A 26,458-nucleotide genomic window follows, 5' to 3' on the forward strand; every position below is an offset into this window, starting at 1 on the left:
GGAGTTCATCATCACCAGGCCCTTACTATATGAAATGTTAAAGGGACTTACCTCAGAAAAAGAAGATAAAAAAGATGAACAGTGAAAGGACAGCAAACTCACAGTTATCAACAACCACACCTAAAACAAAAGCACATTAAGAGGACAACTAGGTCAGGAATGAACCATAGAAATGAAGATCACATGGAGGGTTAGCAACAGGGGAGTGGGAGGAGAAGGGGGGAGAAGGTACAGAAAACAAGCAGCACAGACAGTAGATAGAAAATAGATAGGGGGGAGGGTAAGAATAGCAGGGGAAATATAGAATCTAAAGAACTTGAGACACGTGTTCATGAACTAAAGGGGGGAGAATGGTGGGGGAGGGGTGTGCAGGGTGGAGGGGGACAGAAGAGGGGAAATAGAACAACTGTAATGGCATAATCAATAAAAAAAGAGATATCATTCACACCTCTGTGTTCTCACCAACATTATATACATCTGGTACAGTACTTATAACCTCTCCTATTATAATTATCTGTGCACTTTCCACTAAATCATGAGATTCACCAGACCATTTCTTAGCCATCTTTATAACAACAGTACATACAAGTGTCTTATACCTAGTAAGTACTCAATAACTATTTCTTTAATGTTATTAAAAACAATTATAAAGAACTGCTAAAGCATGGCTATACTTTTCATTTACTGTAACCCTTCCTTCATGTCTGGGAACCTCAATATTTCTGCTTGCTCCATTTGCTATATGGATCGGGAGGTTAGTATAGAACTACATAATTTTTTGTGTGAAAAATGTTCTCAAATCAAAAGTTAAATGACTTAAAAAATTATGGTGGCAACTATGGAGACAATACGGGGTTCACTGGTTACCAGGAATTAGGGAGGAGGGGGAGATGAACAGGCAGAGTACAGAGGATGTTTAGGGCATGAAACCACTCTGCATTGCAGATGTAGTTGTAGCTACATTATACACTTGTCCAAATCTAAAGAATGTACACCAACAGTGAACCCTAATGTAAATATGGACTTGGGAGATAACAATGTGTCAATGTACATCCATGAATTATAACAAATGTACCACTCTGTGGGGGGACACTGAGGCTATTTATGTGTGGGGGGGAGTACATGGGAAATCTCTGTACCTTCTCCTCAATTTTGCTCTAAACCTAAAACTGCTCCATGATATAATGTCATTAAAAAATTATACTGCAAAATAAAGCAACATCTTAGTGTGTCTGCAGTTTTCCAAAAAGCAAACACTCATTTCAAATATGCAAACCAGTTTAAAACTAGTATGTTCTATCTGGAGCAAGATTAGTTCCAAAGTATGTTGATTATAATAATAATATTTAAAAAAATCAGGATTCTAAAAACAAGATGGAGGTGAGGCATAAGCAGAAATGTTTTGCTTCCTCGCACAACCAAAAGGGTAACAACCAATTTGAAAACAAAGAACAACCAGAACTCCCAGAAAATCACTGCATGGAAGTTCAACAACCAATGACTGAAAGAAATATTCATCTAGACTGATGTGCCTAGACAAAGAAAAATTACCCAAATGAAAGAACAGATCAAAACTCCAGAAAATGATCTAAGCAACGAGGAGATAGACAACCTATCTAATGCAGAGTTTAAAACACTGGTAATCAGGATGCTCACAGAACTGGTTGAGCTCAGTCACAAAATGAAGAAAGAAATGAAGGCTACACAAAGTGAAATAAAGGAAAACACACAGGGAAACAACACTGAAGCAGCAAAAGAAACCAGGACTCAAGTCAATGATTTGGAACAAAAGGAAGAAATAAGCATCCAACCAGAACAGAATGAAGAAACAAAGGTGCAAAAAAATGAAGAGAGGCTTAGGAACCTCTGGGACAACCTTAAGTGCTCCAACATCTGAATCATTGGGGTGCTGGAAAAAAGAAGAGGAAGAGCAAGGTATTGAAAACTTACTTGAACAAATAATGATGGAAAACTTCCCCAATCTGGCAAAGTAAACTGACTTCCAAGAAATCCAAAAAGCCCAGTGAGTCCCAAAGAAGTTGGACCCAAGGAGGGACACACCAAGACACATCATAATTAAGATACCCATGATTAAAGATAAGGAGAGAATCTTAAAAGCAGTAAGAGGAAAGGAGAAAGTTACCTACAAAGGAGTTCCCATAAGACTGTCAGCTAATTTTTTAAAAAAAAAAAAGCCTTTTAGGCAAGAAGAGGCTGGAAAGAAGTATTCAAAGTCATGAAAGGCAAGGACCTACATCCAAGATTACTCTATTCAGCAAAGTTATCATTTAGAATGGAAGGGCAAATAAAGTGCTTCCCAGATAAGGTCAAGTTAAAGGAGTTCACCATCACCAAGCCATTACTATATAAAATGATGAAGGGGCTTATCTAAGAAATAGAAGATCAAAAACTATAAACAGTAAAATTACAACAAACTTATAACCTGTACTTATAACTGAACCTAAAAAACAAAAACTAAGCAAACAACTAGAACAGAATCACAGAAATGAAGATCACATGAAGGATTATCGAGGGGGAGAGTGGGGAAAAAAGGTACAGGGAATAATAAGAAGCATAATAGGTAGGCACAAAATAGACAGAGGGAGGTTAAGAATAGTATAGCAAATGCAGACGCCAAAGAACTTATGTGTGCAACCCATGATCATAAACCAAGGGTGCAGGGAGGATACTGGGGGGGAGAGGCAGTTTAAGGAGGAGGAGGATAAAAGGGAGATAAAAATTGGAAGAACTATAATAGCATAATCGATAACATATACTTAAAAATCCATAACATTGGTTCTATACTTTATAAGGCAACCAACATTGTAGTTATTTAACACAATCCTTACCATAATAATAAAAAAAATAGGGTTTTATAAAGTAATAACCATTTTCCCTGGTTATATAAAATTTTCATGAGATTTCTTATTTACAGTTTTATATCCTCATTGATGCACAATGCACAAAAAAAATAGCTCTAAAGCCAAATTAAAACTACTAGGCATTTAAAAAGAAGCACGGGAGAAGAATTAAACGGGTCAACTTGGTTGTCTAGTATACAAGGTCTGGCACAAATAACACCCCCTTTTTATGAGATGGTTATCTATACCAAACCTTTTTTACAAAATGATAAGCATGTATTCTGCAACAGAACAATATCACACTCAAGCACACCACATGACATTTTAGGTGAAATGTTCAAATTGCTGACCATCCCGTGCAAGACATTCACCTACCCTACCAACCACACTCAAAGGCGATACTTCTGCAGGACCCTGTATTTCATATCACATCCAACAGGTGCAGCATTTTCACTGCAAGGCTTTGCCACCTAGAATACCTACGAAGCAGTGGTTTCTAACTCCTCTTTTTGTGTAAACTTAAAACGGTGTAAATATTCCCAAGACTGCCATGAACATTACCAATCTGACTGAAAAGTTGTCATGCTTATCACTGTGCACTGTCTCAACATAACAAACCTACACAAATATTTATATAGACAGGTAACTATTGTAGTACCAATTATACAAACCAAACCATAGTACCTTTGATGCTTGCTCCTCCCCAGTAGCATGTTCAGGAAATATATTACCCCTTTCACCTTTAGGATATCATTTAATTCCCTGGGCAGAAGCAGGCCTAATGAGGCCTACATGACACCGTAAGGGTGTGTCAGGCCTATGGGGCATCCAGAACTGTGGGCAGGGTGTCTGAGAGATGGGCATTCAACATTACTACAGTATTACTGCTGTCCAAGCAGAGAAGTAAGCAGTAAGGAGCAGACCCCCAAAATTTGGGGGTGACTCAATGACAACATCTGTGGTCAAGCAGTAATTTACCAAGTATGTCTGCTCAAAACACCAAGGCACATATTTGAAGGGCTGCGGTCCTCTGCACTAAATACACTGCTGCCTTCCTACAACATGGCCCACAAACCACAGGTTGCATATAAAAAGTCTACCTTAAACCCTGCCTGTGAAAGGTTACTAGGAGAAACCAACTATTATAACTAAAATATAGAAAGAATTTTACTATTTACAAATAACTTACACCTAGTTTTACTTGATGGTTATAATTAATCAACAGTTTACCTCACTTGATAGTCACAATGTGCCTGGCAGGTAAACACAACAAAATTATCATTCCCTATCTTATAGAGGTAGAACTGGAAGCTTGGAGAAATTATCTGTAAATAACCTGTCCACATAACCTGTTCAATGGCATGGATCCCCCATAAAAAGCTATCTATAATACCTTAAACTTACGCATCTAAGAAGTACTTGAAACCCTGCAAAATAATAAAAACTGAGAAAGTCTTGATAGTCAACCATTTTTTTTAATGTGAAATTTAAGTTTGTCCGTTTCACACAAGCAATATAGTATTTTCTAATAATCCAAAAGGAACTTTTGCCTGAGAGTGTTACTATAATGTTCTCAGGGGCTATGAGACTACCTGTAGCTGAAAATATCCATTCCTTTGGGTATTTGAACAATTAAACTCCCTATAGAATCAGTATATTCCCTGCACATATCAAATTCTGCCAACATGAATCATTTTGCATCCAGGTTTCAAAGTACTGAGTGCCCTGTTTTAAAACCCTTTACTGAATCTTTACCATAAACTAAACACCCTTTTGAGTCTAAGAATACACAAATGATTAGAAGAAAATGTTAACTGCCACTAAGTAACTAACAGCCTTTGCCTGTGAAAATTACAATTTAGTATGACACTTCTAACAGAATTATACTGGGTCCTTTAAGAACACACAGATGAGGCACTGAATGCAGGCTGGTGGATTGCGTTGGAACCACCTCAGACCCAAGTCTTGCATAATAACCAACTAACACCAGCACTTCTCGCACACAGGGACGCATTAAACTGCTAATTCCATGCAGGGAACTTCAACTTCTTAAATAAGGCTGGAGCACCAAATATGAAGGGAGAGAAAGGCGAACAGTTTATCTAGAAAAAGGTAAATGAAACAGAGAACCCTATATATTGTCTAGCTAACTTTTTTTTGAGCACTTGCTATGTGCTCAAAAATTTAATCCTCACAACAACCCATTGAGCTAAGAATTATTTTGCAACTGATGTAAGAGGCAAGGAGAGGTTAGATCATCAGCCCATGTTACAGAGGTTTTAAGTGTCAGACAGAACTGGAACCCAGTTCAGATTAAATTCTAAATGTGAGCTCATAAACTATCCATTCTGCTGCCTCTCTTAATGAAGGCTGCTAGGGGGAGCCATTGAGAGGATTTGTAATGTAGGAGTGAAGTGACCAGATTTGCTCTTTAGAAAGACTAGAAAGTGGATAAAGGTAGTGAGTCTAAAAGCAGAAACTGCCAATGTCTATAGTAATCCAGCTGAGAAATTATGAGAGTATGAACTGTGGCAGTGAGGATGAAGGAGACAGATTCAAGCAATTTTTCCAGAAGAAAAAAAAAGATCTGTTGTCAGTGATTAAATGTAAAGGATTAGTGTGTGAGGAACCCAGAAACCTGACTTGGAGAACTACATAGGACATGATATCATCTACCAGGAATAGAAATGCAACAGGTTTTGTCATGTGTATGTATGTGTGTGTGTGTGTGTGTGTGTGTGCTCCCACATGCAGAATACTTTCCTAGGCCAAGGGGCAAGCCTTGTTAGAAAATATTCTTGGCAAAGGATCCAAAATATAAGGAATATTTAAAGTTAATCATTACTATTAATAACAGACTTAGCCTAGAGCCTAATGAAAGCATTTTGTACTACTATTTTTTAAAAATATTACCACATGCAGAAAACAAGTCACTAGAAGAAAAACATCCCATAATTTTACAATGTTATGACATTTGGGTTTGACAGACCTTTAGTCTCTTATACAACATGAACCCTAACAAACACATACACACCCTACCCTGTAATTTATTTTACTCCCCCCACCCCTAAACTTATAGGTGGGAAACTATCTGTTTTATTACCCATACTATAATACATATTTTGGGGATTTTTAACCCACTATCACCACTGTGACTTACCAAGAGCTTAGTTCATAACCTATCTGACTTCCTATAAAATAAGACCTATTTCACATCAGCTTAACTCAGTAACAATTCCTAGACTTTAACCACACTTTTCACCAAAGGATGCTCTCTGCAAATCCTAAAGCACAGCAATCCTGTGCAGATGTGGCAAGTTGTTTCAATTCCCATTTTACTACACAGTTGGGAAATTGGCCCAGGGGAAGTAGAGTAACTTGGAAATAATCACAAAGCCAGATGCCAAAAATAACAACTTTTAGTCAATCCATGAGAAAATACTGCCCCTAGTTGAAATAAAATGAAATTCAGTACTAGGAGAAAGCAAAATGCAAAATAATGTATTAAGCCAGGTCCCAGGGTTTTAAATTTTATTTTTAAAAATGACCAAATAGTAGAATTAAGACAATTTGCAAGAACTTTCAAACACACCATTCCCCCCCCTTATATCTTATCTATCTAGAGTGCCAAAAATGACTTAATGAATTACAGCTGGCAAGAGTGGCTTTTCTCCCATTTTTTTTCTTAGCCACTTAAGAGACACTGATAGAAATCTGTTAGCATAGGACAAGAGGTAACTTTTTAACAAAACTGTTTGAAATTTAACACATAGGAGCATATATTAGAATAATCTGAAAATACTGCAAGTGAACCTTGTATTTTTCCTACAAATATACCCTCTATAGACATATCTGCAATATGCATAACCAGTACATAAAGATTTAATCATCAATAATCAGAAAGAAAGTCTCCCAACCACAGCTCATGCCATATATTTCTAAATATGCGATTGCTTGATATAATCTAGTGTCGTTTGGTCATGACATACAGGTCTTACACACATTCTGAAAACAAAAAACACAACTTGTTTTGTACAAGTTGCTTTTATGATATCGGCATCCTTCTTATATGCACAAGTCCTTCTATTATTACAATACTTAACATTTGCTTATAGTGCAAAACAACAGTGTGCTCAAGATTTTACCTTCAAAAGAATGATTATACGCTAAGAACATGTAAGGTAAATAAATGAGTATTGGTAAAAATCCACTCATGGAACCCAGGCTGCAAATTTTCACAAAAGCCTCACACATTACTTATAAAACATGATTAAAATCCACACAACTAATTCTAATCACCGTCTTCAAATAAAATGCTTTCCATTACACCAACATTCCTCACACTAAATCCTGTATATCCTCTACTAGTAGCACTTTATATGGAACTCTAGTTTGTAAATCAAGTGACATTCCAAATGATTATATGGGTAACATGTCTTCTAAAAGTAATGCGGACCAACTAGTAGGGAGGAAATCCTGATAAATCTAACTAATACCTCTTATTCCCAGCATCAGAATATTCAGGTCCTTTAAATAGACCACACCACCCTCCTCCCACACCCCACACAACTCCAAGCTTTTAATACTACCATAACAATAAGCACTCTGAACATTTAAACCTCCTTTAACATTAGAAGTGCCAGCACCTTAAAACAATTACTTAAATGTCTTTCAGTGCATTTCATTAACGCATTCCACAAAGGTTCTAGAAGCACTATTCACCAACCAGAAACTGCAGTCTTTACGTGCTTTCTTCATTTAAACTCCAAAGATGGAGCAGAAGGGCTGTCATTAATCTACAGAGCAAAAACACTTAAGTGTAAACTACCTAATAACTAAGAAGAAATAAAACAATTTATAAGGAAAGATGCCTTCCTTTTTCCTTACGAAACAGGAGTTACTTCTAAAAAAACTGCACTCCATACCTATAGTCCAGAAAACGCTGACATTCTCCACCCCAATATACACAAGTTTTTATCAAAATGGACTTAACTGCTACTCACATACCAAATGAATAACCAACGTGGATATCTGAAATTATTCTCACACACCAACAGAAAAATAAGTGTCTTGCGTCTCTTCCAACCGTCCTACAATACCCTCAGGTAAGCCAAAAGCAAAGCTAGGACAGCTGCCCTTGGCCTAGGACGTCAGAAACCAAAGACCTGAAGGGGTCAGAACTAAAGACCCGATCTTTTTCCAGGGTTACTGTTTCCAAGCAAAACAGCCACAGACCCAAAGAGAAACGGTGAAGAAAACTGGGAACACTGTAATCCCGAGAGAAACTGGGGGGGGGGGGGGGGAGCTGCACGTAATCCCGAGAGAAAGGGGTGCGGAGAGGAGCGCAGAGGAGGAAAGTAAGTATCCCCATGCATCTTCAGACCCACAAAAATAACTAACTCTGGGGTCTACTGCACGTACAAGCACCAGATGGAGTCCCCTGGGCTGAGACAGTTCAGTTGACAAACACAGTGGGTAGTGGATAAATCAACTGATGATAGGAGGGGAATGGCGGGGGGGGGGGGTGCCAAGCGAAAAAGCCACTCAAAGAGTGGGGCAGACAAAGCCTCTGGGGGTGATAAAGGACCAAACAGAAAGGTGAGAGGGTAACACATGAGAAAAATAATGAAAAAAAAATTAAAAGAAAACCAAATCTGGTGTCTGGGCTGTGGCAGGTCACTGGGGTACCAAACAGAGAGAGAAACAACAAAGGGACACGGGAGGAAGAACAGATAAGCGGAGGTGATAGAGAAGGGATGCGGGGCGCGATGGATCGGACAAAGCGCCCAAGGCGGTGAAACAAAGGACCGGGGGTAGAGAGTAGCGGGGGGCAACAGGGGAAGACAAAGCGCCCGGGGCCGGGGGCACCGGCTGGGCGAGAAGGCGACGAGGACCCGAGGAACAAAGCTAAGCGAGGCTGGGAGGCTGGGGCGGGGGCCGGGAGGCGCGCGGTGGGCACGGTACCCCCAGGCCCCGTGCGCCCTGCCACACTCACGCCTGCACCCGCCCGCCTCGCCGCCGCCGCCCGCCCTCACGCACCGGAGCCCCAGCCACCGCGGCTCAGAGCGAGCAGCGCACCGCCACACGCCGCCGCGCTCGGCGCACGCGTCACCGCCCCCGCGGCCCCAAGACGCCAAGCGCGCCGCGGTCTCCGAACGTGCCGACAGCCACGGGCTGCGAGACGCCCGCAACTTTCCCTGTTCCCAGCGCTCCGATTCCCCCAGACTTACCCTGTCACAACAGGCGCCATCTTCCACAAACTCTCGCCAAAACTCCAACCCTCGCGAGATTCCCCCGACGCCTTCCCTGGTCCCTCTCCCCCGCCCCTTCCCTTTTTCCTCACTCCTGATTCCAACCAGCCCCCGTGCTCCCTTTCCCCTTCGCAGCCGAAGCGAACAGCCAGACGCCTCGCGCCGCCAGCGAAGTAGGGAATCCTGTCCGCTGCCTTCCCTGGAAACCTACCCAGGCGATGGAGCATGCGCACGCGGCTTCTCTGCGGGCGAGCCCTCTGTGAGGTCCATGGGGAGTGCTCCGGTTGTCCGGGTTTTGAGTCGCGCCCTAGGAGACGTACGTGAAGACTGAGGAAAACCGGAGGGGATTACAATGGGGACGGGGAATGGAGGGGTCAGGAGGCGGGGCCGAGGGGAAGGTCCTGGGAAAATCTGCCGCGTCTCACAGGCCTAGATGAAACACCTCCTCAAATGGGTGTTTTCCAAGTGGCTTCCCGCTCACTCTGGTTCCCAGCCCTTTTCATTCATTCAAATGTTCATTGGACGCCTCCTTTATGCAAATATCAGCTTTGGGTGCTGGAGCTACAGATGCCCGGAGTTCGAGCCAGTGACAAACCAGGAACTATCTTCGTTCTTGCACGCCCCGGTGCTAGAGGGGAGGACAAGTGTCCAACTTGGTTCGACCCTCCAGAACTCTGTAAATGGAAAACTTTTGCAGTTGAGCTCTGTCGCCTTAGCTTTCTGCTCCTTGGGCGTGAAATGAGGTCAGGCCAAGGCCTCTGGCAAAGGCATCCCTAACGTCCACCTCGCAGACACCCGCCAGAACGCCGTGTATTTTACTCGGTGGTGAAAAATGCGTTGCATTTGAGAGCAGCCACTCCCCAGTCTCGCGCTCCAACCGAAGGTCCCGCTTGGGCAGAGAGTTGCCTGCTGCGAGAGCCTCCCTAGGACCGCTCGCAGCCCTCAGCCGTGTGTGAACCCCGGTGTATTTGGGACAGACTCTGCCTAGGCTCTCCCGTAGGCCTGGCACACTGGACGTTGCCGAAAAGTACTTAAGTCAACCTAAGGTTGAAAGCCCGCCCCAACTCCAGAGCAAACTTGGACCTACTAGGCATTTAACAGTAAGGAGCAGGGCCTGAGCCCCGCCCCCCACCTGCAACACCCCTTTCTACCCCCCCCCCGCCCCGCAGCCCGTGCCCTTTCAATTCCTAGAGATTCCCAGAATCTGCCTCCCTCAGGGAGCCCCAAAACCCGGAGAACTGGAATCCGACGCCCGAAACCTGCCGAACGCGCAGCAGTACTGGCGCGGCACTGCGCATGTGCCCAATGCGGGCAGCCCAGTCTCACGCTACACCTCCTTCCCACCGCCTTCCACTACTCGACTCAGACACAACACGGGCCGTGGGAAATTTTGTAAACCTCGCGAGAACGCGCCCACTGTTGTCTATGGTTTCGCCCCAAATCTCGCGGAGCCCAAGCGGGACAGGTGTTTGTCTAATGCAGCTACGGGCACTATTTGTGCCGCGCGTGTCCGGACGGCGGGCGGTCGGCGCCAGCGGGGTGGGGAAAGAGCAGCTCGCCGCGGAGGCGGAGCGGGTGGGCGCGTGGCGGGGAGCGCTGGGAGGGAGGGAAGGAGGGAGGCCTGAAGGGGGCTCGACGTTTTGCACACTCTTGCCGCCTGACACTTTGTGGAAGTGGGTCGGTGCCGGGACGCGAGGTAGGGATGGCTCTAAACGAAGCGGGAGAAGCTTGGAGATAAAAAACACCTCTTGGTGCTGATGGTATGAGGTCAAATTCTGGGGCAGAGGAGCCCCAGGCTGATTACCTTGGGGAGGTTTTCTGTCGCCCTTCACAAGCCTGGTACTTTCCTAAAATGTGTTAGACAACTCGCCGCCTCCACCCCCGGCCCCCTCCGCTTCCGGAAGCTGGCGGCCCCAGAGTCGGGTTTGAGTCATGCATGCCCTGAGTCGCCTAGTCTGGCCACCACTTTTCTTGCTTTGAAACAAGTTAGTATTCTCTTAGCTACTCTCTTCTAGCAATTGTTTTTTTTTTTTTTTTCTTTCTACTCTACCCGCTTTCCTCACGATCGGGTCACGGGATGGAGGACGACGGGTAAGCAAGCTACTCACTGCGCTCTTGCTCTGTTGCCTTGTATAGATTCCGCCTTCCATTCAGGGACAGTTTTTTAAATCTCAGCCCTCACCTTAACTAATCTCTTCCTAGCCTTTTAAAATGATCCTTATATAACTGTCCTTTTTTATTTTTTTCTCTTACTAATGACTTAAAATACTGGATTTGCTTTCCTTCACTTTTGTGTTTGACAAAATATTCCATTTTAAGTATTGTTTCATCAGCAGTTTTAGTGACAATTATTTTTAAAATGCATCCCTTCCGTTTGAATTATTTATTTGTCCATTGAATTCTTGGTTACATTCTCCAGACACATTTCAGATTGCCCTAGTGTACCAGCCTAGCCTAGCATTGACCAGGAACTGGTGTCCTAGTGACATCATAGACCCACAAAAGTAGAATTGAGTTCACTTTTGAATTTTGGAGGACAGTGAGTCCCATTCTACTGGTTATGTAGTGAACAAGAAATCTTTTTGAGTTGTTTTTCAAGGTTGTTAGTTGTGTGTGCATTTATCCCTTCAATTAAGTATTTTACACAGCCAAAGAAGATACAAGGACATTTAATGCAATATGTCAGTGCAGGTCTGATCTGGAACAAGATAGCTCAGGAGGAGGACAATGCCCAAGAGCACACATTCCTTGGAGACTCTGTCCCAAGAAGGCATTGCAACCGAGGTTTAGTTCAGGACATTAATCTACTTTGAAACGATGGCCATCTGAGAACCAACCATGAGAAACCATGGGAACCACGAATTAGATCACAACTCGTCTTCACCCTAAAACATGTTCATCTCGCATTCCAGTAAATGACAACTCCATCCTTCTACTTATTTAAGGCAAAACCTTGGAGTCATTCTTGCCTGCTTTTCCTCTCACATCCAACATCCAATATAACAAAACCACACTGGCTGTATTTTCAGAATATGACCACAATCCCAACAGGCCCACACCTCCACCTCTACCAGCCCGGTCTAATCCATCTCACTTCTCACATGGTTTACAGGAAGTCTCCTAACTGGTTCTCTCTTCTTTCATTCCTCCCTTCCTTCAGTCTGTTCTCAATAGAGCATTCAGAGTAACCCTCTAGAACCTCCTGCTGGTTTTTCCATTTCACTTTGAAGACCTACACAGTCTGGCCTGCCACCCCAACAAACCAGCCACCTGCATGCTGCCCACCCGCTCTGCCTCCCTGACCTCATTCACCTCTTCTTCCTCTTCCCCTTGCTCAATGAGCTCTGTCTAACCAACAGCCCCCCTTGCTGTTCCTAGAACTTAATCACTCCCGCTTTTGCTCTTTCTCTCAGATGACTTCTGGCTCATTCATTCACTCTTTTCAGGTCTCTGCTTAAATGTCACCTCAGTGAGGCCTTGTGTGTCCACCTTTCACAAAAGTGACTTCTCATACTCCTTATTCCCTCCTTCATTTTTCCTACAGCTCTTATCATAAGCTAACATACTATATATCATACCTGTGTATTGCATTTACTCTCTGCCTCTTCCCATTATAACATAATCTTAAGGGCAGGGACTTTTCTTTATTTGTTTCATTGTTCAAGCCTCAGCCGCAGGAACAATGACCGGTGGTGCGTGATGGACACTCAGTAAGCATCCGTAGAATGAATTGATGTCTTCCATTTTAGAGTGGAATGGAAATGATTCTGAGGGCTCAGTAAGCCTTCTAGGATGCAAACCAGTGTTGGAGTTAGACCAGCAGTGATCCCCCTCAGTGCCAGCTTGCCTGCAGAGGAGAATGGAGCCCACAGGGCAACCACCTGTGTTGACTTTTTGCCAGAAAGTTCTTACTCCTGGGTTAGACCAGTAGATGAGCCTAGACTTACTCAAAGGTTTTCCAGTACTCTCCATTTTAGAACCTCAGTGGAGAAAACATTATCAGCAGGATATTTTTTTAAAAAACAAATATTCTCATGTGTAGCTAGTGGGAGTGAAAATGGCTGTAATCTTTATAAAAAACATTTTGATAAAATTTATCATTACCTGTTAATCCTACAGTTCCATTTCTAGAAATCTGTTTTATAACTATACTCACACATGTGTGAAATTACTTACACTGCAGCACGATTGATGGGAGAAAATATGTAACCTAATTGTCGATCAAGAGGTATCTTATTTTTTAATCATGATATATTTATAAATTTTAATAGGTATGCATTTGTTAATAAGCCAAGGCTACTTTTTATGCACTTAGGTGGAAGGATTATAAGCTTGAAAAAACAACGTATAAAGTAGTGATAGATAAATATATACTTATTTGCCTATATGTATCTAAAATGGCTTTGGAAGGACACACTAAAAACTGTAACAGTGACTACCCAGCTCTAAGGGACTCAAAGGCTGGACGACGCAGGGGAGGAGGTGGCTTGTCTCACAGCCAGCTATCTTGGATCCTTGAATTTTGTACTGAGTGCATATATTGCCTATTCAAAATATTAAAAAAAAAATTAAAAAGGGAGAAAGAAAGAAAAGGAGTAAATGTGCAAGAAGAAATAATTGACCAAATAAAATTGTTTCCTTTCTTCCACTTGCTAGAAAACTATTTTCTAATAGAAGTTATGAACATGGTATACCATCTCAGTAGAATTAAGAACTGTAGAACCGTCAGCACTTTGCCCCAGGCATTTGGTAACACTGAATTCACTGTTCAAACAGCAAGTTCAGTCTTGATTTGTGATAGTTTACATCAGGCATAATCTTTGGTGGTTTACGAATATGGATAATGCAGAGACCTCAGGGGACTTCCTGGCTAACAGAGTACAGGGACTAGTTGCAGTACAACTCCAGGATAGAGAACTGAGTTTAATGACACTCGGGTACAATGGAAGAAGTACATAACTCTTGCCTGGTGGGCCCAGGGAAACCTTGCAGAGGTGATTTTTGAACTCTTAGTGGAGTGGGAGTTCCAAAGACAATAGGAAAAGGAAGCATGAGAAACACAGGAAACAGCTTGTTCAGGCTCCGAGGTGTGAAAGAGCACATTGTATTCAGGGGAACTCCAGGTGGGAGGTTGGTGCAAGTAGAAGCTGGGACAGGGGAAAGTGGGTAGGCATCCTAAGCATGGTCTCAAGAAGGACCTGGTAAAAAGGTGGTGGGTGGGCATGAGAATCACCTGGGTCCCACTCTCTAAAACTAAATGAGCAAATGTGGGCTGAAAACAGGAACAGGCATTTATTTCTAACAGGCTGGTCAGGGATTCTTTGTTGTAGGAGTTAGGTGCAATATTCTTCAGGAATTTCACATTAAAGGGAGTAATGGTATATAGTTTATTTTTTAAAACAATAAGTGAAATATGTAAGTATTGAATGAATTTGTGAGCCCCGGAGTATATATCAAATGGGCATATGACGCAGTTAATGGCAGTGAGATAAACATTCCTGAAGGGGTCACGTTTTGCTGTGGTTGTTTAAACACAGTGACATATTTCAACATTGCTGTCATTCTAAGATTAAGTTATGCCATCCCATATTAATGAGACCCATTAAAGCATTGGGAATTTTACTAAGCAGCCTCATGATGGAGAACACAGACGGGCTTCCGTGCCACATCATATGATACTGGCTGTAACACTTAGACAACTTATTTAACCTGTCGGTGCCTCGGTTTTCTCACCTGTAAAATGGAGATAACAGCACGTAATTCATAGGACTGTCATGAGGATTCAAAGTGCTTATTATGTCCAAAGCAGGGGTCCCCAACCTCTGGGCCTTGGACTGGTTCCAGTCCGGTCCTGTTAGGAACTGGGCCACACAGCAGGAGGGGAGCTTGAATGTAATGCATTTGAATCATCCCCAAACCATCCTTCCCACCCCCATCCGTGGAAAAATTGTCTTCCACAAAACCAGCCCCTGGTTCCAAAAAAGGTTGGAGACTGCTGGTATCACATAGAATGATACCTGTAAAATAATTGTTATAGTAATATTAGCTTTTACCATTATATTATTTAATAAATCTATAAGTTGCATTCATCTCATGAAAATTGTTGCAGACCTGTCACAATATCTTTAAAACTTCAAAAGTCAGTGTTAAATTGGCCAAATATAGTGATAATGTTACCCACATTGGTATTCATTCATTTCTTTATCATATCCTACAAAAAAATGTCAATATCATTATTATTGTTATTTAATTTCTGAGAGGTTCACATGCCCAAAAAGGTTGAGAAACACATTGCAGATGGCCAGTGTCCGCCTCTGAGGGTGGAAAGATGTGATCAGATGCTGAGGTGCTGGCCACCTAAGAAAGCCACCTGGTGACTAATGTTAGAAACCAGAAACCGTTCACGACACCGAAGTTCATGAACTAGTGGTTTTCATTCCTCTTTATGTCTCCCTTTTTAAAATAAGAGTATCCCTATTCTTTTTTACTGTGTTAATCAAGGTTAATAAAATGTACAAAAGGTTGAAAGAGTGGCAAAAAGGATTTCATCAAACTATGCAATTCTGTAAGAGAAATAAGCTCTAATGCTAGGATTGCAAGAAATGAAAAGAATACAGAAAATGAGTCATAGAGTGGGCTTCAGGAGAATTTGAAACATAAAAATAAATGTTCATCTTTTTTTTCCAAATGGTGTTTGATTTTCACAGGATTCTTTGGCCCTGAGAATTTTTTTTTCTTTCTTTTCTCTCTTCTTCCTCTTCTTCTTCTTCTTCTTTGCAGGCCCAAGTTAACCTTTGCTTAAGAAGAAACATTCATCTAAACTGGTAGGAGAGGATGTAGGGCAAGATGGCAGCTGGAGGACCAGATGGGTGAGGCGGTGGCTGGTGGACTAGGCAGTCCCACAGACATGTGGATAAACTGAGGGGAACAACTGGACAGTGAGACAGGCCACTCAACCCAGGGTTTCAGCTCAGCGAAATAAAGCCTCAAAACTTATGGCTGTAAAACCTGTGGAGGTTGAGGTGGCAGGAGAAACTCCCAGCCTCAAGGAGAGTTCACTGGAGAGACCCACAGGATCCTAGAATGTACACAACCCCACCCAGATGGGAATGAGCACCAAAAGGACACCATTTGCTTGTGGGAAGTGGGGGAAGTGACAGAAAGCCAGCCAAGAGCTGAGCAAACAACATTGTTCCCTCTCTAACATCTCCCTCACATATAGCACCACACACATGGAGGTAGGTTGCCCCATCCTAGCGAATACCTAAAATTCCAATCCTTACTATATAACACACATGCTGAGATAAATATAAATATATATATCCCAAATGAAAGAACAGATCAAAACTCCAGAAAAAACTAAATGGTGAAGAGAGAGCCAACCTATCAGATGCAGAGTTCAAAACACTGGTAATCAGGATGCTCACCTGATTACCAGTTGAGTATGGTTGCAAAATAGAGGAAGAAGTGAAGAAGTGAAGGCTATGAAAAATGAAATAAATGAAAACGTACAGGGACCCAACAGTGACAGGAAAGAAAGTGGGACTGAAATCAATGATTTAGAGCAGAAGGAAGAAATATTCAATCAGAACAGAATGAAGAAACAAGATTTTAAAAGCAAGAAGCTTAGGAACCTCTGGGACAACTTTAAATGTTCCAACATCCAAATCAGAGGGGTACCAGAAGGAGAAGAGGGAGAGCAAGAGATTGAAAACTTATTTGAAGAAATAGTGAAGGGGAACTTCCCGAATATGGCAAAGGAAATAGACTTCCAGGAAGTCCAGAAAGCCCAGCGAGTCCCAAAGAAGTCGGACCCAAGGAAGCACACACCAAGGCATATCATAATTATATTACCCAAGATGAAAAATAAGGAGAGAATTTTAAAAGCAGCAAGAGAAAAGGAGACAGTTTGCCTACAAAGGAGTTTCCATAAGACTGTGAGCTGATTTCTCAAAAGAGACCTTACAGGCAAGAAGGGGCTGGAAAGAAGTATTCCAAGTCATGAAAGGCAAGGACCTACATCCAAGATTGCTCTATCCAGCAAAGCTTTCATTTAGAATGGAAGGACAGATAAAGTGCTTCTCAGATCAGGTCAAGTTAAAGGAGTTAATCATCACCAAGCCCTTATTACATGAAATGTTAAAGGGACTTACCTAAGAAAAAGGAAATCAAAACTATGAATAGTAAAATGACAACAAACAACTATCAACAACTGAACCTGAAACTAAAATAAAAATAAAAAACTAAGCAAACAACTAGAACAGGAACAGAATTACAGAAATGGAGGGTTATCAGTGGGGAGGGAGAGGGAGGAAATGGGGAAAAAGGTACAGGGAATAAGCATAAATGGTAGGTATAAAATAGGGGGAGGTTAAGAATAGTTTAGGAAATGGAGAAGCCAAAGAACTTATATGTATGACCCATGGACACAAACCAAGTGGGGGGAGGGGTGCAATACTGGTTGGAGGCGGTGCAGGGTGGAGGAGAATAAAGGGGAGAAAAAGATGGAAGCACTGTAATAGCATAATAAGTAAAATATATTTAAAAAATGAAGCAAGAAAAGGCATGGGCCATTTACTCTAGTGACCTGGACAAGAATAGAATCAAATGCACATTTTGTAAGAATAATGTGTGCAAATCTAATAGTTTGTCAGAAGCTTTCATAGCTAGTGTAATTGGAAGAAAATGTTATCCTGTGTGATTGATACCTCTTGTTCTTTGCATGGCATGAACAAAATAAAGCCAGTTAACACTACATAAAAATGACGACATCATATGAATCATAAAATTCTGGTGATCTGTTTATGAAAGACTACAAATAAACTCTGATTTCCTAAATGTTCCCCTTTGCCATGTATCATGGATTGTTGTGGTTTGGGGTTTCTGTATTGAGGCAATGTTGCATACCCATAGTTCATGAAACAGCTGGGACGTGAATAGGAGAGAGCATTGGACTCAACTACCATGGAGTCCAACCGTCACCACTAGCCAGCTGGCTAATTTTGGGCTACCTAACTTTTCCTCGTCTGCAAATGGGAAATGTAAGAGTTATGCTTAGTGTCAATTTGAGAATTACTCGAGAAATTAAAGAAAATAACTGGGGACACGGTAAGTACTCAGTACTTAGGAAATTCTCCCACCCATAACAATGTTCAGTATCCTTTTCTATTTGATGGACTACCACCTGCCTTGGAGGTTTGTTGCACAGATCAAAGAAGATATTTATGTAAATAATTAAATAAATTGTCTTCAAATAAGTTTATTCTCTATTTTTGTTTGGAACATTTATTTGTAAAAATTTGACTATGGTTTTATAGTAAATCAATGGAACAAAAAAATCCCCACGTTTTCTTGTCTGGCCCCGGTTACTATTAACCTTGGGCACTGATGGCCTGTTGTCAGTTTGTCAAAGAAAGCCTACCAGAAATGTTCCACTCTGTGTCTGTATTGTTCTGTGCCACAGATAGTGTCATGATAAGCATGCACTTGTAGGTGATGTTTGTGGCTAGCACCCTTGTCCAAAATAGACCAAGGACTAAGAAGGTAAAATTCGGAACCATTCTATTTAAGCACTGACAAATACCGAGAGAGAATAAACAATTGCCATCATGTAAAATACTTAACTCTGTCAAAGACAGCCAACAAGAATCCCCTTGAACGTCATAATCAACTTGTGCGTTGTAACTTTTAATATTACTATTATGTCAGTGCATCAATATCATTTTAATTAAGTTTTAAAGTTTAATTAGAAAGTTTTCAATTAATTTTTAAAGTCATCTCAACATGTGGGAATTTAAAAATGAAATTACTGCAGGAAAAACAATTTCTAATGAAGCTATTATTAAATATTGAGAACAGACTTGGTTTTATGTAGTAGATATGTATGAAAAGTCTCATCTCAATCCATAATGTATTTAATTTGTAAAAAGCATTAGAGAAACTTTCAAGACTCTGTGTTAGGAATTATAACTGGTATAGTCCCTATTGGTACTTTTTCTTACTTCAGTGATTATTTAACTAGAGTCTGTCATGATTAGCATCCTGTTGTAGGTGAAATAAATTATATTAAGGTGTTATAAATATCCTAGTAGTGGAAAACTGTTTCTCAAGATCTCAACTATAAGTCACCTCCCATTAAGTACTTTGGAAAAATCTGGAAATTTATGCATGCTTTTTTTTTCTTTTCTTCTTTCCCAGCTTTCCAAACACTTGGCTTAAATGCTACCCTCAGAATTACTTTTGACTTCAGTGAGAGTTATAAACTGCCATTTGGGAGAAGCATTTGGCTTCTACTTTTGAAGTCTATAGTTCTCCAGAAATGTTCTTATGAAATGTGAACCTGATTTTCATCACGTAGTTTTACCTACATAGCATCATATTTTCCTTCACCAGCAAACACTAAGTATTTTATTTTAAAATAACACAGCTATCTCTGTACTTGCATGGTACTTTCCAAGTTTCTGAAATAGTCACCAAATCACAAAATCTAGGCAAAAACAAAGGACTTAAGAACTGAAAGATAACTTCTGAAAAACAGATTACAGCAAAAGTATTTAGTTTTATGCAATAGAGGGTTTTCAAAAAGCCGTATGCCAATGCAACACGCAGCAGATCGGCTTTCTATTTAAAGGGATACTGTGATATATATGATTTGCAAAGTGACAATAAGACGACTAACTACACTAATCTAAGGTTTCCTACAAACATTCAGTCAGTCCTCAGGACAAAGCTGCAGGTAAGTAACTTCATCCCTGTTTTTACAGATGAGACTCAGAGTATGACTTGCACAAGTTACACTTTTAGAAGTAGAATTCATGATCGCCAGGGAGTTCTTTATTTTTTTTTCTATAGAAATTTAAATTATTTTATTATCACAACCTGAGAGACAGTATCTTGTGTCAAATATGCAGACTACCAAATTATAATCTTAATGCATTATTTACAAAAATATAAATGCTAAGAAATGCAAAAAAAAGTTAAATAGCTGGTAACACACACACTCTCTCTATACACACACACAAACACACATCCATATAAATCTATGGACTAGTAACAGTGAGTGGCTAAGGGTGCATAGTCAAGACAGTAAAAGACCTAATACTGTTGTGGATTTTTTGCCCTGTTTATTATTTTAATAAAATAATTCACCAAAGACATCTCAAGAAAAGAAAACTAAAGACCAATTAATACAGACACAAAAATCTTCAACAAAATACTGGCAAATATTAAACAAACTAGGAAGAGAAGGCAACTCCCTCAACCTGCTAAAGGGTATTTATGAGAAATTCAGTATCAGCTTCATATTTAAAGGTAAAAGTCAGATGTTTTCCAACCAACATCAGGAAAAATACAAGGATTTCCATTCATATCACTTCTATTCCACACTATATTGGAGATTTTAACCTGGCAATTTAACAACAAAATGAAACAGAAGACATATAGATTGGAAAAGAAAAGGTAAAACTACCTCTATTTGCAGATAACATGATTTTACAAATAGAAAATTATAAGGAGTTTACTAAAAATTATAAGAGCCGAGATTCAAATTCAACAAGGTTGCACAATACAAGGTCAATATACAAAAAGCAATTGTGTTTATGTTTGCAAGGGGTAATTCAGAAATGAAATTAATAAAACAATCCTATTACAATAAAGAACAATAAAATACTTGAAAATAAATTAAACAAAAAAACTGCAATTTTTATACTCTGGAAACTATAAAACAGTCTAGAGCCCTGACAGGTGTGGCTTGATGGATTGAGCACCGGTTTGTGAACCAAAGGGTCACTAGTTTGATTCCCAGTCAGGGCACATGCCTGGGGTTTAGGCCTGATCCCCAGAGGGGGCGTGCGAGAGGCAACCATGCACTGATGTTTCTCTTTTTTTCTCCCACCCTTCCCCCTGTCTAAAAATAAGTAAATAACATCTTTAAAAAAAAAGTCTTGAAAGAAATTTTGAAAGATCTGAATAAATGGAAATATTTTGCATTTTCATGAATTGAAAGATACTATTATTAAGTTCACAACATTCTTCAAATTGATCTACAGATTCAACATAATCACTATCAGAATTCCAACTGCCCACTTTGCAGAAATTAACAAACTTCCTAAAATCCATATAGAAATTCAAGGAATTCAGGATAGCCAAAACAGTCATGAAAAGAACAAAGTTGGAAATTTTAAATTTACTACAAAGCTACAGTAATTAAGACCATGCAGTACTGGCATAAGGTAGACATATAGATCGGTGGAATAGAATTGAGAGTCCAGACATAGACCCTCACTTTTATGGTCAGTTGCTTTTCAACAAGAGGCCCAAAACAATTCAATGGGGGAAAATAGTCTTCAAGAAATGGTGCTAGGACAACGGATATCCACATGCAAATGAATGAAGTTGGGCCTGAACTTCACAGTATATATAAAAATGACCTTAACCTGGATCCAAACCCAAATGTAAAAACTAAAACTATAAAATTCTTAAAAGAAAGCATAAGGGTAAATCTTCATAACCTTGGCTTAGCAATGGTTCCTTAGATATGACACCCAAACTGCAAGTAACAAAAGAAAAAAATAGGTAAGTTTGACTTCATCAAAACTAAACTTTTGTGCCCTGGCTGGTGTAGCTCAGTGGATTGAGCATGGGCCTGCAAACCAAAAGCTCACCGTTCAATTCCCAGTCAGGGCACATGCCTGGGTTGCAGGCCAGTTCCCAGCAGGGTCTAGTTCCCAGCAGGGGATGCACGAGAAGCAACCATACATTGATATTTCTCTCCCTCTCTCCTTCTCTTCCCCTCTAAAGATAAATAAATAAAATTTAAAAAAAACTAAAGTAAACCTTTGTGAGTCCAAGGACACTCTCAAGAAAGTGAAAAAGACATACCATAGAATGGGAGGCAATATTTGCAAATCATATATCTGGTAAAGATCTAGTGTCCACAATATATAGATATATAAAGAATTCTTAAGAGTGAATAATTGAAAGACAAATAATTTAATTTAAAAGTGGGCAAAGGATCTAAATAGATGTTTCTCCAAAGAAGATATGCAAATGGCCAATAAGCACATGGAAAAATATTCATCATCACTAGCATGTGAGAAATGTGAAGCAAACCCGCAGTGAGGTGTCATTTCATACCCACTAGGATGGCAAAAATCAAAAACACAGCTAATGACAAGTGTTGGCAAGGATGTAGAAAACCGAAACACTCACATAGTGCTGGTTGGAATGTAACCTGAAAAAGTTAAAGATGAGAATCACTATATGGTGCAGGAATCCCACTCCTCAATATATACCCAAGAGAACTAAAAACATGTGTCCACACAGAAACTTGTACATGAAGATTTAGGGCAGCATTAATCATAATAGTCAAAAAGTGGAAACAGCCCAAATACCCACCAACTGAAGAATGGATAAGTAAACCATGGTATACCTATAAAATGGGATGTTAGCCCATAATAAGAAGTGAAATACTAATACACTGTTTGAAAATGAATCTTGAAAATATGCTAAATGAAAGAAGTGAGTCACAAAAGACCCCAAATTGTATGATTCTATTTTAAGAAGTGTCCAGAATTGACCAATCTATAGAAAGTAGAATATCAGTTACCTAGGGAGTTTGGCACTAGAGGGAATTGCAACTGGTAAAGGGTACAGGACTTCTTTTCAGAAGGATGAAAATGACTACAGTGGTGATGGGCAACTCTGTGAATACATTAAAAACCAGTGAATGTACATGCCAAATGGATGAATCATATAGTATGTAAAGTATATCCCAATACAGCCTTTTTAAAAACAGCAGAAAAAAATTAAATTTAACTTTATTCAATTAAATGCTTTAAAATTCCTGTGATCATAGACTTTATCTTAGTCATAGGCTGATATAAATGTTCAAGTGAGGGCAAATAAATAATAAACTCCATAAAAGATCAGCAAATAGTTGATTTACCCTCTAGCTTAATAGTAAGTTTGAGATTATATTTCTTGCAGGTATAAGGTTTCTTAACATTTCAGAAGTGAACTGATTTTTTTTTAACATTATTTATTGTTAAATGAAGAAGTCACAAAGCAAAATGGAGTGGAATACATGTAATAGACAGTTTTTGTCAAATACTATTCTGGACTTCCTAAGGTTAGAAGCAGGAAAAGGGTCAAATAAGAAGGTAATCGTTCTTTTTTTAAAGGTCTGTATTTGAAAAGAAAACTTTTCTCTGCAGATACGAATCATCCTTATTACATAAAAGCCACAATTTAAGAGCCCGAATAAAAGACCTTTTAATTCATAAGTACCGTATTTTTCAGACCATAAGATGCAACTAGGTTTTAGAGGAAAATAGGAAAAAAAATTTTGAAGCAAAAAAATGTGGTAAAATATTTAATAATAGAAATAACACAATATTTCATCAATGTAAATATAAAGCTACATTCAGACTATAAGACACACCCCCTTTTCTCCCAAATTTTGGGGGTGCATCTTATAGTCCAAAAACATGGTAAGTAAACTGCATCTTCTAGCTGAACTTAAGAATGTTCAGTTTGTTTCTGTTGTATTGAATTTATTGGGGTGACATTGGTTAATAAAATTATATAGGTTTCAGATATATGACTGTATAATATATCATCTGTATATTGTATTGTGTTCCCTACCCCAAGTGAACTGATCTTATGATCTGAATATAAAAAAGAATAGTTGAAATTACTGAATATTGACTTAAATCAAGGGATTTCATATACATGATCTTTTTTGACCCTCCCACACCTACTCCCCTTTTGACAGTCAGGGAGGGATGGCCCCGAGAGGTTCAACGGCTTTCCTCAGCTCACACTTGAAGTTACAGGTATCGCTAGAAAGTGAATGCTAGGGCCCTTCTCACCTTCTCTATGACATGCTGGGGCTGGCTGGCTGGTCACCTTCCCCTCCATTACCATTGGTGTAATGAAGAACCCAAAGATGTAGGGATTTGTAAGGGGAATTACTTACAGTATGCAAATGTTACTTTGAGAACCTAAGGATCAGGGCACCACCTCTAGGCCACCCCACAGAACTGGTGATGGGGGTTGCGGGGGCTTGGAAATAGATCTTCCTTATTTTTCAAATGTGGAAGATAAGATAAAGAAATTGAAAAGAAAGCCCCAAACGTACCTTCCAGGTCTAAAGGTTAATCAGTTTAAGGCTCTATTGCAAAGGAGCTGAAGGTACCTTAGAATTCAAATGACTATTTCTTCCTCTCCAGACTTAACCTTGCCCCAGGATAAACAATTGAACTATCACCTTCAGGGCTGCGGGGTAAATTCCATCAGGAAGTGAAGGCCCCTGTCCAAAAGCATAGGTGGGATCAACTGAGTCTGTCTCAGTATAACATTATAAATTTGCCATCTGGTCATTTATAGCCTCTGGGCCACCATGTACTTAACCATTCGGGGCCCTGATGCCTCGGTTTATCCTCTCCTACTTTCACTTTATTGAATCTGTTCCTCTGTCATCTGCTGATTCAAAATGGAGTATTTATGGACTGCCCTGGAGGAGCCAGGCAGGTTCCAGGCACTGAGGAGGCAAGTTGGAGCTGGTAAGACGAGATCATTGCCTTTAGGAGGCTTGTGTCCAAGGATGGAAATGAAGAGAATAAAAGGGTAAACAAATAAATAAGACCATTTTACATAGTGGTAAAAACCATGCAAAAATTAAACAGGAGTGAAAAATGCCAGTGGGTGAAGGAAGCTGGCTTTATTTAGATACACAGCCCTCGTGATGGTAAGTTCCTTTCATTGTGCTTAAGATACCTAAAGTACTTTAATTGTATAATCCTTTTAAAAGGGTTTTTAGCGAGAATAACAATGTTTACAATTTTAAATTGATTCCTTAGACTAACAGCATGGGGATACCAAGGTCTTTCAAAAGTACAGACTTGGATATTTCTGTGTTTCTTCGGTAAAGTCTACATGGCAAAGGAAAGCTACGAGCATTCAAACTCTGAGTACCAATTACATAAATGGGTAAAACCACACACCAGCTACTCACGTATAGAATCCCCAACCCCCATCCCAGACACTCATGCACACCCAGCATTGGGAGTCGGGTGTTTATCCCTATTTCATTTTTTTAAAGATGTTATTTATTTATTTTTAGAGACAGGGGAGGGGAGGGAGAAAGAAAGGGAAAGAAACATCAGTGTGATCAGTTGCCTGTCCTAGGCACCCTGACCGAGGACCAAACCCATCACCCAGGCATGTGCCCGGACTGGGAATCGAACCAGTGACCTTTTGCTTTGCTGGATGAGGCTCTACCAACTGAGCCTCACGGGACAGGGCTATCCCTATTTTGTAGGTGATGGAGGTTAGGCTCCCGAAGTTCAAGTGACTGGCCTGCCTACACTGAGGTCAGAAGTGAACAAACCAGACTGGAAGCCAGGCATCTTTCTGCCTCCGAGTCAAGAACCGTTTTACTCACACCACCCGTGAACCTGTAATTGTATGCTGTGCCCGCTCCTTCAGACACCTTGCTGCTTCATTAAGAGGTTTCAGTTTTTAGAAAATTACTGTGCAGGGAGTGGGGGTACATTGAGAAGTTTTGGTGTGAATGTTTCAGCATGTTAATAAATGTCTAACTTCCCACTTCATTTTGCCTGTAAGTCATATATTATCAGAACTAATTTCAGAGGAAATTATATATTTGTCATGGGAATACTAAATTCTTTTAAAAGTAGCCTTAACTATCTTTTCTGGGAAACTGCTTGTTGTTTGCTCAGATAATGCAATTCCTGTTTGTGTTATTATAAATTTACTACAATTTATATGAAGAAAGTCTTTTTCCCTTGTTCCACCCAGTGAAATGTTGCATTTTCATGATGATTAAGAGCAAAACAGCCCAAAATGCTATATTAGTTCAAAAAAATTCTCAGAATGGTGTATTAAAACTGAAACTGAAACATCACGGAGGTGGTAACATCTACTCACATTCAATTATTAACACGCAGAAAAAGTTAGATAACATCGGTGTCTGCAGACCTACACAACGTGTTAATAATGTCTCAGTATTAAAAAATAAGTGTGAAATTTAGGGCCCATCCTCTATCTAGATAAGGATGTTCTTCTAAACAGGCTTAGAAGAGTCGATGAACTTAGCAACCCTTAAAATGAACTGATGTATGAAACGAGAAACATGTAAGATATAATAATATTAAACTTTGCCAGGAAGAATCATTCTGAAATGTCACCAGTTTGCAGCTTCTTCGCTGACTCTCCCTCCCTTGTCCTACCCTTAATTTTTTTCTCTTTTGAGGTATAAAGGATGTAGTTCATTGCCACATTTCTTTTTTGGAGTTTTTCTCTTTCACTTTTTTTTGTGCTTGA

At 40.2% G+C, this 26,458-nt stretch overlaps 1 protein-coding gene across 6 annotated transcripts in view; it reads right to left on the reverse strand.

Moving 5' to 3' along the window:
* RBPJ (recombination signal binding protein for immunoglobulin kappa J region) overlaps positions 1-26,458 on the reverse strand; it is a 220,256-nt gene that overhangs the window by 105,813 nt on the left and 87,985 nt on the right. For 2 of the 6 annotated variants that reach the window (XM_037156728.2, XM_037156726.2), the window contains exon 1: positions 9,092-9,187. The exons of 2 other annotated variants lie outside the window; for them this stretch is intronic. Coding sequence is in view for 2 of the 4 variants with exons in the window: in XM_037156729.2 (XP_037012624.1) it covers positions 9,324-9,382 (59 nt within the window). In the remaining 2 variants the exon portion in view is untranslated. 2 more of the 6 variants (XM_037156729.2, XM_037156727.2) reach the window with 2 other exon arrangements.

The sequence above is a fragment of the Artibeus jamaicensis genome, unplaced genomic scaffold (genome assembly GCF_021234435.1).
Source record: "Artibeus jamaicensis isolate MK-2021 breed Jamaican fruit bat unplaced genomic scaffold, CSHL_Jam_final contig_76, whole genome shotgun sequence".
In the NCBI taxonomy this organism is placed as follows: domain Eukaryota; kingdom Metazoa; phylum Chordata; class Mammalia; order Chiroptera; family Phyllostomidae; genus Artibeus; species Artibeus jamaicensis.